Source organism: Lingula anatina, chromosome 1 (genome assembly GCF_051362555.1).
Source record: "Lingula anatina isolate TDL-2025a chromosome 1, LinAna3.0, whole genome shotgun sequence".
Classification (NCBI taxonomy): domain Eukaryota; kingdom Metazoa; phylum Brachiopoda; class Lingulata; order Lingulida; family Lingulidae; genus Lingula; species Lingula anatina.
Window position 1 is genome coordinate 17755532 of NC_141767.1, and position 15911 is coordinate 17771442.

Consider the following 15911-nt stretch of genomic DNA (forward strand, 5'->3'; position numbering starts at 1 on the left):
AAAATCCAGAATATTACTTTCACTTCTGTATCTTTAGGATCAAACAGAAAACGTATTCAAAAAGCGTATTTATTCAGGTAAAAATGACTGTCATTCACAAATGGCAGAGTACAGTTACAAATGATAAAATAAAATATTTCTGTACAATGTACATCATCATAACGAATAATAAAGTAGTGAATTATAATAAATAATTGTACTTTGAGATTATATTATGGCTTTTCATAGTATAGTATAGCTTTATTTTATGAAACTATGGCATAACATGAGAAAATTGAAGAGAAACTGACCGGTCAAGTGGAATCAAATTAAATTAAAGTTTTATCATATAATTATATTTATTTTATTATTTATATCGATCAATCCTTATGGCATAATTTGATAATTAAAATAATTGATGTCTGATTTTAAGGAAAATGAAACACGATCATTGATTCAATCTTAGTACGCCGTGTCAGTATGCAGAAAATTTAATATAAAACTAGCGATTTGAAAATCATGAACGATTGTCAACATGTAACTTTTGCATGTGCCAGTCCGTGTCCTGTTCCAAAATACGGAAGACTACGGCAGCTTCTTTCAGCCGTATGTGCATTTTGCAGTATCTTGGCAAAGGAAATGGCAGTGTTCTGAAATATGAAAATAACACACGTTATTGGCATAATTAAATATCCCCATGTCATTTAAACTTAGCTTAGGTAAAATGATAATGGAAGAGGCATGCAGTCCAAGATCCCAAATTATCCGATATTTCACAAATTTCAATGGATGTTGTACATCCATTTCTATTACACTACGAGAATGACATGGAAAAACGCGACAGTATTATTAGAAAGCGTTCTCAAAGTAAAGGTTTAAACGAATACGAATTATTCCGTCAAGGAACAGAATTCATTACTGAACTGAATAAAGATTTTATAGAAGGCAAATGAAACAATGCGTAATTTAGTTTTCTCGTGAACAATTAACAGATCTAATAATGAACAGCTCAACATTCATATAGTTCAGGAATACAACAATCGAAATAATACTAGCCAGAATTGAAAAAAAAATTAAACTCGTGACTAGAATTAATTGATTGGAAAGCGAGTCATTCTACTTGGCAATTTTTTGATATTTGTTTAGTGGTCTTGCAGCTGATCTCAAATTTCATTGTGTGACATTTTTGTTCAAATTTGATAGCGTGAGCAATACTGAAAATTCAAAATGAATACAATATCATGTTAGCGTTATCCCCGCACGAACGCGCCTCGCTCAATATCGTCGTGCTGTTGTGCGCACAAAAAGGTAGCCAAAAATAATTAATTAGGTAAGATTCGTATGTGTTTTACTCTTCGATAGATGTAGCTAAAGTTTTACAGCATTTGTTTTCTTCACTTCTTATGATTTATCCATCCTAAAATCGGTAATTTTGAGCGATGACTATTTGAAAGTGCAAAACGTGCGAATGGGGCAGGCATAACCCTTGGCCATGGTCAGTATACAAACTTGTCCAAGTCATGGTAATTTTTAAGAATGATATGCGAACAAAACAGAAAACGTAACACAACATGAGTTCCCTTGTATTAACTTAACACATTCTTTCAGAAAATGCTGAAAATTAACTTTGTTCTCCGGTATTCAGTGGTCAATCAACCCTAGGGAAAAAAGCCACACAGGATGTGAAAGACCGACATCTAATCAGGCCTTGTCTTCTCAGTCAAATAATAGAATTCAGAAAGTGCCAATTACACAACCAACCTTAAATAAAACTCCAACCTGCAAATGTTTTTTACAAGTTTTGATAACCAAATTATCAAGCCAGTTTTGATAATAAAATTTCAAACGGATCTGCAACAAATTGTATATAATAAGGATTTTTCGAACATTTGAAATAAAAAAAGATAAAGATGAACGTCAGTCCTGCAAAGACCTCTTTAATGTAAAATGCCGAAATCAAACACTTTCAAACACTTTTTTCTTTTATGAACATTTACCATATCTGCTTTGGAAAATTGGTAGAAAGCAAAAGCAACGCACAAATGGGCTCAATGCCGATGATGAAATTCTGGTTGCAACCGTTTACCTTATCGAGTACGCAAAAAATTATCCTATGCAAAAGAAATTGCACGTCAATTTTGTGAAAAATCCACCCTACCCGGTTTCCTTTTCTTAAAACAAATATTTTGGACCCCTCCCAGCAGTAATAATAAGGGTATTTCATTGATCAGATGCACAATGTCAAAACACCGAGAACCAAAGAAAGTTTAATCATAACTTGCGTCACAATCGCATATTCACAGTTTTAGAAATAACTTTTCAATGCGTGTGGGCAATTCCGCAATAACTTGAGTACATTCTGTCTGTTTCATCATGCTGTAACTGTTGTAATTTAGATTACCAAATTGTAGTTTTCCTCTTCAACCGAACAGGCAGTTTCTCTCCCGAAAGAAGTTTTCTCTTTGCATTTTACGTGATGGGGTTGCCACAACTTTTTATCTGATTCGTCATTATGTCCAAGCTTCTATCAAGAACGTCCTTGCTACTATTTACAGTGAATTAATATGATACCAATAACATAAATTTTATTCCAAGGAACCAAAATGGAATGTTTTCAAGTTCAGGACAAACCTTTTAAATTTTAATGACCTTATACCAGACGTTTTAATTGTTATATTTAGAAGCGAATAAAAAATATCTTGAGCACTGAAACTGAGTGAATTTGTTCTTACCTGCATGCTCAAAAAAGGTTAGTTCGGTAGAGAAACATTTATATGTTATCAGTTTCTTTAATAAAAGTGGTATTTTTGTTTTAGAAAACAAATCGCTGTGGTTGTGATATAAAAGAGCCTAACAATTTGCAAATAAAGTTACCTACTAAAATCATTTAAGTCGGAAGCAGCGTTGGGTATTTTTAACAGCGGGAATTAGCCTCTAACATCTTTATTGGGAAACGAGTTCCCTCTGGAAAAATAACAGATGATAAATTATTTAAACTTCAAATTGATTATGGAAGTTTATGGGAAAGCATCGTTCACGTCAATAAACTGTCACCATGCTCGTCATACTAAGAGTGCGAAAGGTATCATTTTGGACAAATCTCATTAACGCAAAGAAAAGCAATGTTATCTTACAACATTTATACGTACTGCTGTCGTTTTTACTGGCAAATTTTCGGCTAACATGTAGAAATATTGAAGCAACGTGGCATGTGGCTTCCTTCCATCTTCTTCTGACCTTGGTCATATATGAACACCTCTCACCTAAAATGCTCACCTGATTTACATAATCATATTCAGTTCACTCACTTTCCGTACCGAAGCCTCGATGTAAAATTTAGTCTTTAATATTATAAAGTGCAAAGAATAGCAATCCCGGGAAAGAGATTCGCATTTGCTGAAATCATATTAAAATGCCAAAACAAGGTCGAATGAATGGTTCCAAAAACAAGATGCAATTTTACCAATTTTACCATCAGGTTTCCGTGTAATCATATCAGAAAGGTTAATTTTTTTGATGTATGAAATATTTATAAGCTATAATCTCTTTTATATTCGTAAAATAAAGAAATGTACAGTTCCTGGAGACAGTTTCCCAGCAGAACTCGGGGAGGAAACAAGAAGAAGTAACCGGCTTTTTAACGCATTCGATCAATATGTGCAAAATTTCCCATTGATCTCAGGGGTACCCATTGCGATGGGGATAATCGTTTACTTTATTGTACGTTAGGCAATAATAATAATAATAATAATAATAATAATAATAATAAACTTCTCTGTCGCAATTCGTGTGCCCAAAACTTCCCTGCCTCGTGAGTCTGATAGAAAAGGAAAACCAGTTATCAAGCTCTATACGGGTGGCAATTGCATTTTCTTTTGGATAAAAGATAGGGTTGCATACAAATCGAGTCAAAAGTACCTTAAAAGCAAAAGTCAAAACCCGTAAAAAATTTTAAACTGCAGTTTTTGGGCGCTTGTACATTGTTTAATGTTCGGACTTATAAGCTTAAAAAATAGCACGTGTGAAAATATGCTCTTCCAAGTGAATGCAAAAAAAAAAAAATAATAATAAAAATAAAAAAAATAATAATAATAATAAAAATAATAAATAAAAAAATAATAAATAAATAAAAAATGAAATAAAAATTCATCTTGAAAACCAATGTTGAATATTTCTTTTTAAATGTTTGAAGTGCAACCAGAAAACACTGTTTTGTCTGGGTCCATTTTTAAATGCCTTTATATTTTGGCCAAAATACTAAGAGATCTGTCCAATTTGAGGCTTCTGGCTTCCCCAGAAACCATATAATAATCAAATTTGACAACAAAAACAAGTACTTCCAGAGAAAAATAAACACTTTTTTGGAGGGGGGAGGGGGGGGGGAGAGATTCCAAGTGAAGTGCATCTCTCCGGATAAATGAGGAGAAAAATCAAACTCTGAACCATGTCCGAATATATTTTATTCTTCCAGACCTCTGCTCTTAATGTTTGCTGAAGTAAAGCATATCCAAAAAAATATATAAAGCATTTAGAGTTTGATTTTACTGCCAAGTGTTTGGACTTCAGTTTCCTTTTCTTAATATATATATTTATGTATAAGCCGACAGATATACAGAAATATTTTGAATGAATAAGTACCAGCAAACAAAGACTTCTCCCATCACTATACATCATTTCAACTCCAAACTTGAAAAGAATCCAATAATGCTTTAACTATAAACAACCTTCCTTTGTCATCAACTGGATTTCACATTGAAAAACGACACTTATATAATTTAATATTATTACTCTACACAGTATACCAGCATTACTTCATATAAAATAATATATTTCAGAGTAACAACTGCATGCAGACATGATAATCAATATATGGAACTTCACACTGTTTCATGCATCTTTTCATAATCTTTTGGTGATAAATCTAATAATGTCTTCATATTTCTGTACATGAGAAACAGCCATCGTCATTTCATCAATATAAGCCCATAAGCTACACTCAGTGACGATGCATTCACATATACTTGTACGATATAATCTATCACAGACAAATGTACACGTAACAGGCAGTCTCCAGCATAACAAGGTTATGTATAACCACAACGATATGTCACAGTGATTATGTGTTTTCACTCTTAATACATTTACATGAATCCTCATGATACAATATTGGGCTTATGCGCCTTTCTCATTAATTGATTACAATAATTAGTATGCCAATTTTAAGAATGTTATGAAGTATTTGATGAGCCAGTTTGTGGGAGTTTTCAGCACATACATAAACACACACTATTAAAATAAAAATAAATAAATAAATAAAACTCTACAAATTGTGGCAATAAAAAAGTTCAATCAAAACACAGTAACTAAAAGCTCTAATATTTAAATGCCCTATAAATGGTCAAACATTTACACCCTCTGAAATTATTGGACGGACAAAAGTCAACTGACACTTGATTAGTGCCTAAATGTAAAACAGATCTCATATACTTAAAACAGCTGCTTTAATCTATGAAAGAACCTAATACTTTTGATAAATAAGAATATCTAATACTGTTATTTTGTTCTGCCAAATGTAAAGAGAGAAGGGAAAAAACTCAACATTTAGGTACAAAGACAACTACCTCTCTCTCTTCACATTATCAAACTAATTGTTGGACTGGGCTCACACTTAAGATCAACTCAAGTCAAATAGCCCTAGAAATTTTACCAAATCAAAATTTTGTGTACAATTGAAAACTGGCAAGAAAAGAAAATCTCCAATCATCATTTGTTATCCTTTACCAAGAATAAAAGGTACTGATATCTATATTTCTAAACTGACCAGGGGAAAGAAACAGTGGACTGAAAAACATGATTTAAAGGAAAATTCTCTTATTATCATTTTAGGGAAAAGAGATGATGTCCTCTGTTGATACCAGTTATACCATGTCCATCTGTCCTTAACTTCATAGTAGGCACTGTAGGATTATCACAATTTACAAATGCAACACAGGCAAATGGTGCCTGGGTCCAATATATAAATAGAACCCAAGATAGTCAATTAACAGCTACTGTTAAATGTACTCTCCCCTTTCATTTAATAATATTTGTCGACTGTCAACAATACAATTGTCAGATATTAATGGTGTCAAGTATTAAGTAGATTAAAACCCTGTGGAATCTACCCAGAAGTAAAGCTGCATACCCATATGAAACTACACAATATGAAAAATCTTACATTTTGAACTGTATTAATAAAATACTAATAATAGATAATAAGTGCTGAACAGTGTTCCTAGAATGACTCCGATGTTTATGGTTTTATTTGAATGTATTGCAAGAATGAATACGCTGTTTGAAACCACCACTGTCCCTGAACACCTCAAATCTTACACCTTCCATCCACATCCAGAGACACTGTCATATGCTGAAGAATCATTTCTCCTTAGTCTAATGAAATCATGCACTGTCCATGAGGTCCAGTAAGTCGTCACCACCACCATTGTCTTGGTCATCGCTGGCAACATTCAACTCACCCATGATCTTATTTAGCTCTTGATTTTGTTGCTTCTGCAATGCCATGAATGTAGTTTAAACACTGTGACAAGTTGTAAATGTTATCATAATTTATCATGCGCATATCACGCATGTACAGGAATATACATGCTGTGTGTGTTTGCATTTCAAAATAAAGAGTGATTTAAGATGAAGCCAATACTTCTCACTTAAAAATGACATGACAAAAACTGGCAACAATGTGTGTTTAATTAAGTCGTACTTAATTATATGTCAGAGGTACCAGAATTTCTTACCTTAGTAGCATCTATATTGATAACCTGTGACCCTGGTTCCTCTGCTGGCCTTAGTGCAGCCGCTTCTCTGGAGAAATGAAGATGTAATCACACAAGAATGGCACGCATTTCAAACCAAAATACCACACATTTTGGACATCAAAGGAACTTGACAGCAACACACTTGCTTTCTCAATAATAAAAATTGCAAAGATTTCATGTTATTTACATTAATCTCCAGACTCGTCCTGAAGTAGCCATATACTTACTCCTCCTCTGCATCAGTGGTGAATAAATTTAATCTGAATTCCGATTTTTTGGTTGTCTTTTTCTCCCCACCACCAATAAGCCTTGAAAGTAAATCTAGTTGAGCTTTTGCCATTGGATTAGGCCCATGGTCCTGGAAAAGTAACCATATGATATTAGCGCAGCTGCAGACAAAGGAAACATGCTGTAATTCTTGGAATAATAGATACTTAGATTGAATCCTATTGAATAAGCCTCAACATGCATCCGTAATTAAGCTTATGAGCCTGTGAGGTTGTTCACACACGTGTGCATGTGCTTGCATGTTTGTATATGAGTAGCACATCTTCACATTGTGGTAAGTTTATAACAGATAGGGACTAAAGGTAAAAAAGAAGTAAACAGAAATTGCAATACCTAACAATATTACACATATCTCCAGATAGTCTGCTGCATTAATTATTTCAAAGACATTAATCGTATCAGGTATGTGAGTGAAAGGCAAAAAAAATCTGAGAATCCCCTTAAAAACCACACTCAAGGCCCAGATCTGGTCAGAATTAAATCTCCCAACATCATGTAATCCAGTAAATAATTTATCAATTACACATCTTATGTATATAGCATACTCCATAATTACCATGTCTGTTGCTGAAGAAGTTGTGGAGCCAGGTTTTGAAGGTCCACTGCCTGCCATTGCCTCTACACTGCTTTTAGCCACATTGTACCTGAGGGGTAGGTATGATATAAAATATACTTCAAAACATACTACCTAGTCAACAAAGACATATCTTCTACATCTATGCTTGCAAATACATTAGTGCACATGGTTCATCATATGCAGCACCTATGCAAACAACTCTAGATTACTATGGAGTCATATTCTAAATTTGAATTCAATTGAAGAAAAATGCTATAAATTAGGCAAGAAGTATGTTCCCAATTCTGAGTTCTCGAAGCTTACATGTTGGTCCCCAACTTCGTCTCCCTGTTTCCTTTCATATCAGAGCTGCCTTCTTTCTCTGTCAGTTTGTATGGCCCAGCTGCGTAGAATGAACTGGTCTTTACTTGGTCACCTTGAGAGTTAAATATTCTGGAGAAAAGAAACACAAAATAAACATAACAAAATATTAGAAAAACAAAATTCTGTGTGCTGAACTGTCTCAGTAAACACCCCAGCAGACAAATATTCATTCAAGATTAATCAACTGAGAGTATTAATGAAATAAGGTGACTGTGTTATTTCATCATTGGCTAATCTCATAATGAACTTCCAGGGAGAATCAATCTCAGCTCAATACAATGTAATACTGTTACATAATGTACAGATCCTGGTGTGTTAACATTGGCAAAATTTATTAAAAGTTTAAACCCTAAAAACTTATCTCCCATTTTCTCGACGCATTTAAACCTTATGAAAAAAAAAAAAAAAAGATCAAAGTGAAGATTGAAAATCCTGAACTCTGGCATAATCTTTTTTTTTCAAATGGTCATTTTTTGAATTTTTTATTCTACCTGTGTGTTCAACATGCTCATGTGAAAGGTCTGACAATGCTATGAATGCAAGTGGGTTGCATGTGATAGGAAGTTGAGTGTGACAGTGTGTTAGTTGTGATAATGTGTCACGTAAGACTTAATACAAACCTAATCGTTCCTGGCATTTCTGTCCCATATGGTAAAGCCCCAGAAGTGGACAATACAAACCGCCCATTAGAATTTTGAACTTTGTCTTTTAGGAATATTGACACCTAGAAAAAATCATCCCTCAATAATACTGGATCCTTTTATCTGTAATGCTCAACAGAATGAAAATTCCACTGACAGATGAGTGACAATCCATGTTAATCTAGCTAATGTATGCCCTTTGGCAGTACAGATCTCAACAATTAAATCAATGATGCGTTAGTGCATTGGCATGGCCCTGGTTGAGGTTTATATAGAAAATAGTTCAATAATACATGAAGCAACAAAATGGGAACACTTATATGGCTCTAGATAAAGATTATGAAATAGTTTGCTTACATTAACAGCATTACTTCTACTGCAGTAAGTCAATCTGACAAAGGCTGATACATTGGCTTGGAATAAGAAAATCAATAACTCCACAAATCTGATGAGTAATTAATTGGAATTCCAATTCTCCTTCTAGTGTTTAACTAGTTCAAGCCTGCTTATATTTTTGTGACTTGTATCTTAAAACAAAATTATAACTTACTCTTATATGCATATCTTGGAAGAAAATTAATAACGTCTGCCTAATCAACTGGAATTCACCCAAAGACATACTGCCAAAGTTCTGAAGAGAAAAATGAAACAATAAAATACAAATTTTGAAAAATGACTGCTGAGAGGATGTGACAAAGAATTACATAAAATGAATCTGTTTTTACAATTTTTTGTGCTTTATAAAATATTTATGCAATACTATGCATCTGATGAGGTTTTACATTTGTAAGTGTATATAGAAAACCAAGTATTAAAATGGTTCCAATTACTAAATCAAGATTGCCTATGAAGTATATGGTGATCAGTAATTGCTATGTTACCAGCTTCAACTTGACATTTTGCCTGCTCATTAATCAAACGTGATTTCACATTAATGGATAAAGGGAGAACAAAATACCGACTTTATGACAGCAACATTCAAAGAGAGAGAGAGAGAGAGGGAAGTATCAAAGTATCTTTCAAACCAGTGGTACAGTAATCAATATCATGCATCCAATAAAGATGAATTAATAAAAGTAGCTGTTATCTTTCTGCTAACTAGAGCAAAGGCCAGCATATCCTGGATACCTGATCAACACTGCTGAACACTAGCAACAATGCTTGACCACTCATCAAACATTTTGTTAACTGAGTCAGACAATTGTCAGCATCTGAAGCACACTAGGGTTTGTGCATACAAGATACACTATATGTTGTTCTTTCAGAAATAATAAATCTATGTTGCGAAAAGAGAGTTTGGATTTCTGTCTGAAACAGACTTGTATTTCTGCATCAGAGAGTCAGTACTAGTACATGTTACTTTTTATAACTTGTATTTATAACTAGTTTTAAATGTAATTAGAGAAATATATGGTAAGTGAGGGTTCTGACTTCTAAAAAAATTGTCACATGATCAAACTACCCAAGTTACATACATAAATGAAGGAAATATAGCTGGTGACCATTCCTGTTTCATCAAGTATTTCAATTCATCATCGCTCACTGAGAATCAAGCACATATTTGATAAAAACAGTGCTCAAATATTGTGAGCACAAATGCCTTTACAGATCTAAGGAAATGATACGGAACTGGGGTATATCCTGCAGATATGTACATAAACTAGGCAGAAGAAAAGTGGGTAAATACTGCCACTTCATCAAATATTCGATAACTTTGTGCTCGCACCTGACATCTTATCAAATAATGTTTAACAGGCCATAATGCTTCTTTTAAGAAAAAACGAGAGCAAATATAGCACAGCTTATCCTTATTTTATTTGTTGATATGTGTAAACACACTACTAATGGCATGTACAGAAATATCCCTTAGTGGTTAAAATCATTATCATGGGTTATAGAAAATGAAAAATATATATTAAACTGTCTCCATGATTATTTCCCTACAATTATGAAGTAGGGCCAATTTAAATATATTTTATGTTTATGCCCCAATAAATCATTTCAGTGAGGTCAGTTTATAGGACTCAAGATTTTTTCAGTGATTGCATTTTTGATCACTCATAACGAAAGATGACTTTTTTGTACTTTCCCAACTACTGTGTGCTATTTAGCTGGGAATGCATCCGTTGTCTCTAAATGTAACATGTGTTATCATGCTGAGTTCTGATATACATCCTGAAAATGTTTATAATATAAAGGAGCTGATGTGTTTTAAAACCTACCTGTTTAATCAGTGTATATACGTACTCCACCTGTGACTTGACATTGGGTGCATCTTGAACGAAGGCGGCAATGGCATCCATGTGGTTCAGTGTGATCATGAGGATGTCGCGGGGACGTAGACACAAGGACACTTGGTATTTGAAGGCCATGGTCATCAGATCATACAGCTGCAAAACAAGATAATTTTCTAAATTGTGTAAAATAATATTTCATATATAGTACAAATTCATTCTCTTGACGAAGAATACAGCCAGCAAATGTAACTAAATCTAAATTAAGTTTTCAATTTTACTTATTAAAATATCAAGATATCAATGAACTTGCTGCCAAACTAAGACCCCATTCCCAAAGATTTTAGATCGATCTATCCCTGTGGGGAGTCTAACTAGATTACTGTCAGCTTAGCCGGCTTAAGCGTCTGTCCTGTCTACTAAAAGCTCTAAGGGGGTAATTAACTATGGTGTGCGCTCGGCTGACTGCAATTTAGCGTGAACCCCCAGGGAGTTAGGTCGATCTAAATCTAAATCTCTGGATCGATCTAAATCTCTGGGAATGCACTCTAAGGCTCATTGTGGCAAATAGCAGATATATTTAAAACCTGGTCAAATTCTTCAGTATCTTTGGTAAATTATTTCTTTGTGACAGGGTAAAGGTATTATTGTGTGTGTGTATGCATGTGCGTGTGTGTGTGTGCCTGGGGGGGGGGACTTTTCAAGAAAAACAGGCAATTCACAGGACTGATTCTTTTTCAAATACCTCATAATGTTTAAAATCAATCCCAATGCATTTTCTCCCTTTCAACAAAACCTATGTTTAAGGCTCATTCAATATTCTTTAAAGAAATTAAAAAAGCAATAAGCCACAAAATTGCTCTTACACTTGACTGAAAAACTAAAGCACTCAATGCCACGTCATACATATTTACAAATTCAGAACAATGATCAGTCAACAGTATGCATTAGGGTTTACTGCTAACACCTTGTAAACAACTACATCAATATAGGTCACAGAATATTGAATCTCAATAATAAACTCAAAGAGAAGGCCAATCTCTGCATTGTTTTCGGTTAATCTGCCACGAGAGCTGTGGACTTCAGACACCTCTGATACGGATAAAGTGCATTGATTTTAGGAAATGAACCATGCTGTGAGAAATGATACTTGGTATAATTTCTATCATGCGATCAACACTTTCCATTTACCAAGGCACTAAAGTACTGCTCACTTTCAATAGCTAAATATACAGATTGCTTGACGTTCAATGTGTTTAAAAGTCCCCATGACTTTCAGTGTCCCAGAAGTACAACTGACCACATACACTAAATTGAAGTCCAATTTTTTCTTTACCCTTGGGTCTAATATATGTTCAGTACTATATATATTCTGATCTTGCAACTGAAGTCTGAATAAATGCAATATTAAGGTATTAAAATGGTTAAGAAAATGTGCATGTGTCCTGCAAAAATATGTACTTGCCAAAATGGTCTGAGATGTGCATTCTACTGATTACTGCCAAAGTGAACAACATTTTTTTCTTCAAAATTATTTTCAATGGGGTTATCGAAACAATTCCTTGAGCCCCCCCTTGTTGACTCATAATACCTTGCTTTCATGAAGTCAAAACAAGAAAATATGAAATTAACACATTCTGTTTATTTGTTGCCCAAGCAGAAGAGTTCATAAATTGGACTTTTGGATGGGGGCCCGGGGAGGGAGGGAGTCCCTTGGGGTGACATTACTGTAGAGTCTAACACCATTTTGCACATGTGCAAGCATTTCATTTCTGTGCTGAAATGGCCCTAATGTCATGCTTACACATATGCAGAACTACAGTCCTGAAAAGTAATACGATCATCAAATATTATTATGTAAACAGAGAGCGTAAATTCATATACACAGGTTAGGGAGAAAAAAAGAGCATTCATGCTACCACATTCACAGGCATGTTTGAACAAAAGCATTTACATAAATACCTTATCCATACTGGCTGCATTAAGTCGCATAATAGACGCATGTGCTAGACGATCAAATACCGTCCTCATGGCTTTGCGCGAATATAGCTCCTGTGGCTTGAACAGCTCTTCCATAAATCTCTTGTTGAACATTGTGGCAATGATATCATGAAGCACTGAAACATGACATGTTTCATAAATAATAAATAATAATAAAATAGGAAATAAATATCAAGTCAAATTTTGAGGTGAAACAAATGTGTATGACTTAAATATATGACTAAGCTAAACATAGACTGCATTACAGAGATGAAAGAGGTCCTTTTTTAAAAAATCTGGAGACTACAAGTGCCAAAGCCAAGCAAGTCTGTGTGGGGATACTGGGGACATAGATATAATACCCAAATACTGGAATAACCAGATAAACCTTGAAGACTTCCATCTCTAAATACATCATGATATCCCTTAATGAGAAATGAAATGAAAACAAAATGCTAAGAACTAAATCATGATCAGGGGCGGATTTAGGGCGTCTTCTGGGTCTTCCGGAAGATGGTCAGATTTTCAAGTTTACATTGTCGGGCATCTAATGTTTTCTGTCGGAAGACGGTCAAAAATGGAGAATGGATCAACAAAGATAATTTGGAAGACTGTCAGAAAATATATCTGGATCCGCCCCTGATGATAAGGCTTGTTGATTGGTTTGAAATGCAATGATTCAAGCAATCAAATAAATCTTAACTGATATATTGTAAATTTGGTTAAAAATAATCAACTCCTTCATTCAGTGTTTATAAAAAATGCCACAACTATATACATGTTGAGTTACATTGCTTTTCATATAGCACAAAGTGATTCAAAGTTTCAGGTCAGATGTGGGCAGATGACAACTCAAAACTTCCATTCTTCTTTTCATTTAAACAGAGATAAAATCATGGATATAACAACTTCAGTACTGCGGAACACACCAAACCCATAAACATGGTTAGGTATTTATATTATGACCACAGCTGGAGTTGTATTTTTTACCCTGCTATGACTACCAATAAAATTTCACTGATTGGGCAGCAATCCAATATTGTAATATTTAAAGTAACAGTAACTCAACTACCATTTTTGCTATAGTATACTATATACTTTTGAGGCAGATTCAAAAACTTGGGTTTAAACTTTGTTAGAGTTCAGGGATTCATGAAATGTTGAATGTTACAGTAATATAAGTGACTAATTTGTTAGACTAACATTATCATCTTAATCTAGCAGATAACTTACTTCGGATCATGTTATGAGTCATGACCAAGAGAAATGCTCCAGATTTATCAAATCAGGACTGTTGGAAATGGGCAATGTTGAGATAAAAACAAACAAATCAATAAAATGCTATTCAATATCAAAGAATAGGTTTAATCTTCATATTATGGTAATATCACCATCATAATTACAGATTGCATAACACTTTAACTACCTTTTCCGATTTCCCATTATTTTTATTATATATGTTATATATAATAACATAAACCAACAAGTCATCACACTGCTGAAGAGAGCACATTTCTTTTTGTTTGGAGTTGTGCTGACTTCCTGTGTAGCAATTTTAACTAAGTGAACAAAATATTCTTATTATTTGGATTGGGTTTAGACAAGGAATTAGACAGCATATTTAATTCTTTGGATTAGCCTATGTACAGTTTATTTTTTCCTCTCTGATTTATTTTTGTGTCAATCATTCTGTCATGGTGTAAAAAAGGACCATTCACGAGGAATTTTGTCAATCTAGCTAAGTGATTCAAAGTGACTCTTGCTGAATGCAGTCAGATTAATAGACTCACGTCTCCTCCTGGCATTGAAAAGAACATAGAAAACCTGGCGATTATACAATTAAGTTCTTTTGAAACAAGAGAAAGCCTGTGAGTCCATGAATCTGATTGCATTCAACAACAGTCTTCATGCATGGAGTTAGCATGAAAATTCATGCGTTACGGTTAGCACTCCTATTGACGATTCTGATATGTACTGGCTGTGCTGGGGATACTGGGGACATAGATATAATACCCAAATACTGGAATAACCAGATAAACCTTGAAGACTTCCATCTCTAAATACATCATGATATCCCTTAATGAGAAATGAACTGAAAACAAAATGCTAACGCACAGACAGTACATATCAGAATCGTCAATAGGAGTGCTAACACATGAATTTTCGTGCTAGCATGGAGTTAGTGTGGATCAGCTAGGTCGAAGAAATTCATTGTGGACTGTCCCTTACACCATGTTTTGTAAATATATGCATAAATGTAAAACTGGTGCACTAAAAGACAGATTACACCTCCTACTGCCTGTCTGTGGAAGACTAGCACTAGCAGTACCGGTAGTTGTTATATTTTATTAGTGCTGTCTATAAAATCCTATTGAAATATAAACAACCTCCAACTGACCAATACTGCTATGGTTCCGGATAATATTTTTCATTGTCTTAATAGGACTTAACTTGAGTTAACTGTTTGATTTAAGTTTAATACGTATTCTGCATAAGGCCGGAATCTTGATCCAAACACGGCAACTGTGGTTCAGTGGCATTGGCACTGCACAAGATTTAAAACCTGTGAATCTTTACCTTTTGCTGCTTTATCCTGGGGTATATTCTGTGCACGTAGTCTCTGGTCCAATATATACATCATCTCACCACCTAAATTAATGAACAACAAGGATAAACTTTTCAGCGACATTTTGTTAGAGTCACCGCTACTTTCCTACTAGTGAATCGCGAAACCTGGGACTCAAACAAAAATGGACGATAGAGGTCAGTGTAGGGCAATGCCAAGACGAGACATGGCAATGTGGTTTGGTTAAGATCAGTTGTAGGACTAATAACTTAGGTCCTTGGTTAAGAAAACATTAGTTCATTTAGCAAAAGGTATGATGGAACGCAGACAAATGTTCAGTGGAACACCAGGGATTTTGTCCTTTTACATTTATATTTAGCACTGCTAAGCAGACAGAAGTTTAAATATAGCTACAGTAGCTGCACTAATGGTTTAGAAAATATTTTTGAATTTGATTTTACACTTATTTTG

The 15911-nt window shown here is 34.3% G+C and overlaps 1 protein-coding gene and 1 long non-coding RNA gene across 2 annotated transcripts; both read right to left on the reverse strand.

Moving 5' to 3' along the window:
* Window positions 1-55: 55 nt before the first annotated feature.
* Window positions 56-3290, reverse strand: LOC106178202 (uncharacterized). Its single transcript, XR_002886529.2, has 3 exons — window positions 3129-3290; window positions 2854-2943; window positions 56-629 (listed from the first exon to the last, which is right to left on the reverse strand). It is a non-coding gene; the product is annotated as an uncharacterized LOC106178202 (long non-coding RNA).
* Window positions 3291-4421: 1131 nt separating this feature from the next.
* LOC106178200 (protein OSCP1-like) lies at window positions 4422-15643 on the reverse strand. Its single transcript, XM_013561306.3, has 10 exons — window positions 15452-15643; window positions 12857-13011; window positions 10883-11050; window positions 9211-9291; window positions 8640-8743; window positions 7960-8088; window positions 7636-7723; window positions 7019-7149; window positions 6771-6837; window positions 4422-6528 (listed from the first exon to the last, which is right to left on the reverse strand). Exons 1-10 carry the CDS (start codon window positions 15561-15563, stop codon window positions 6418-6420), a joined length of 1146 nt encoding a protein of 381 aa, XP_013416760.2. The 5' UTR covers window positions 15564-15643; the 3' UTR covers window positions 4422-6417.
* Window positions 15644-15911: the final 268 nt, after the last annotated feature.

What these genes read in the sequence shown, in the direction of transcription:
- LOC106178200 (XM_013561306.3), bottom strand. Translation starts at nt 15,563, where the DNA reads ATGTCGCTGAAAAGTTTATCCTTGTTGTTCATTAATTTAGGTGGTGAG. An exon ending in ACCACTGATGCAGAGGAGGA is followed by an intron (nt 6,838 to 7,018) that starts GTAAGTATATGG and finishes TCATTTCTCCAG; the next exon opens with AGAAGCGGCTGCACTAAGGC. An exon ending in TCAATATAGATGCTACTAAG is followed by an intron (nt 6,529 to 6,770) that starts GTAAGAAATTCT and finishes ATGGCATTGCAG; the next exon opens with AAGCAACAAAATCAAGAGCT.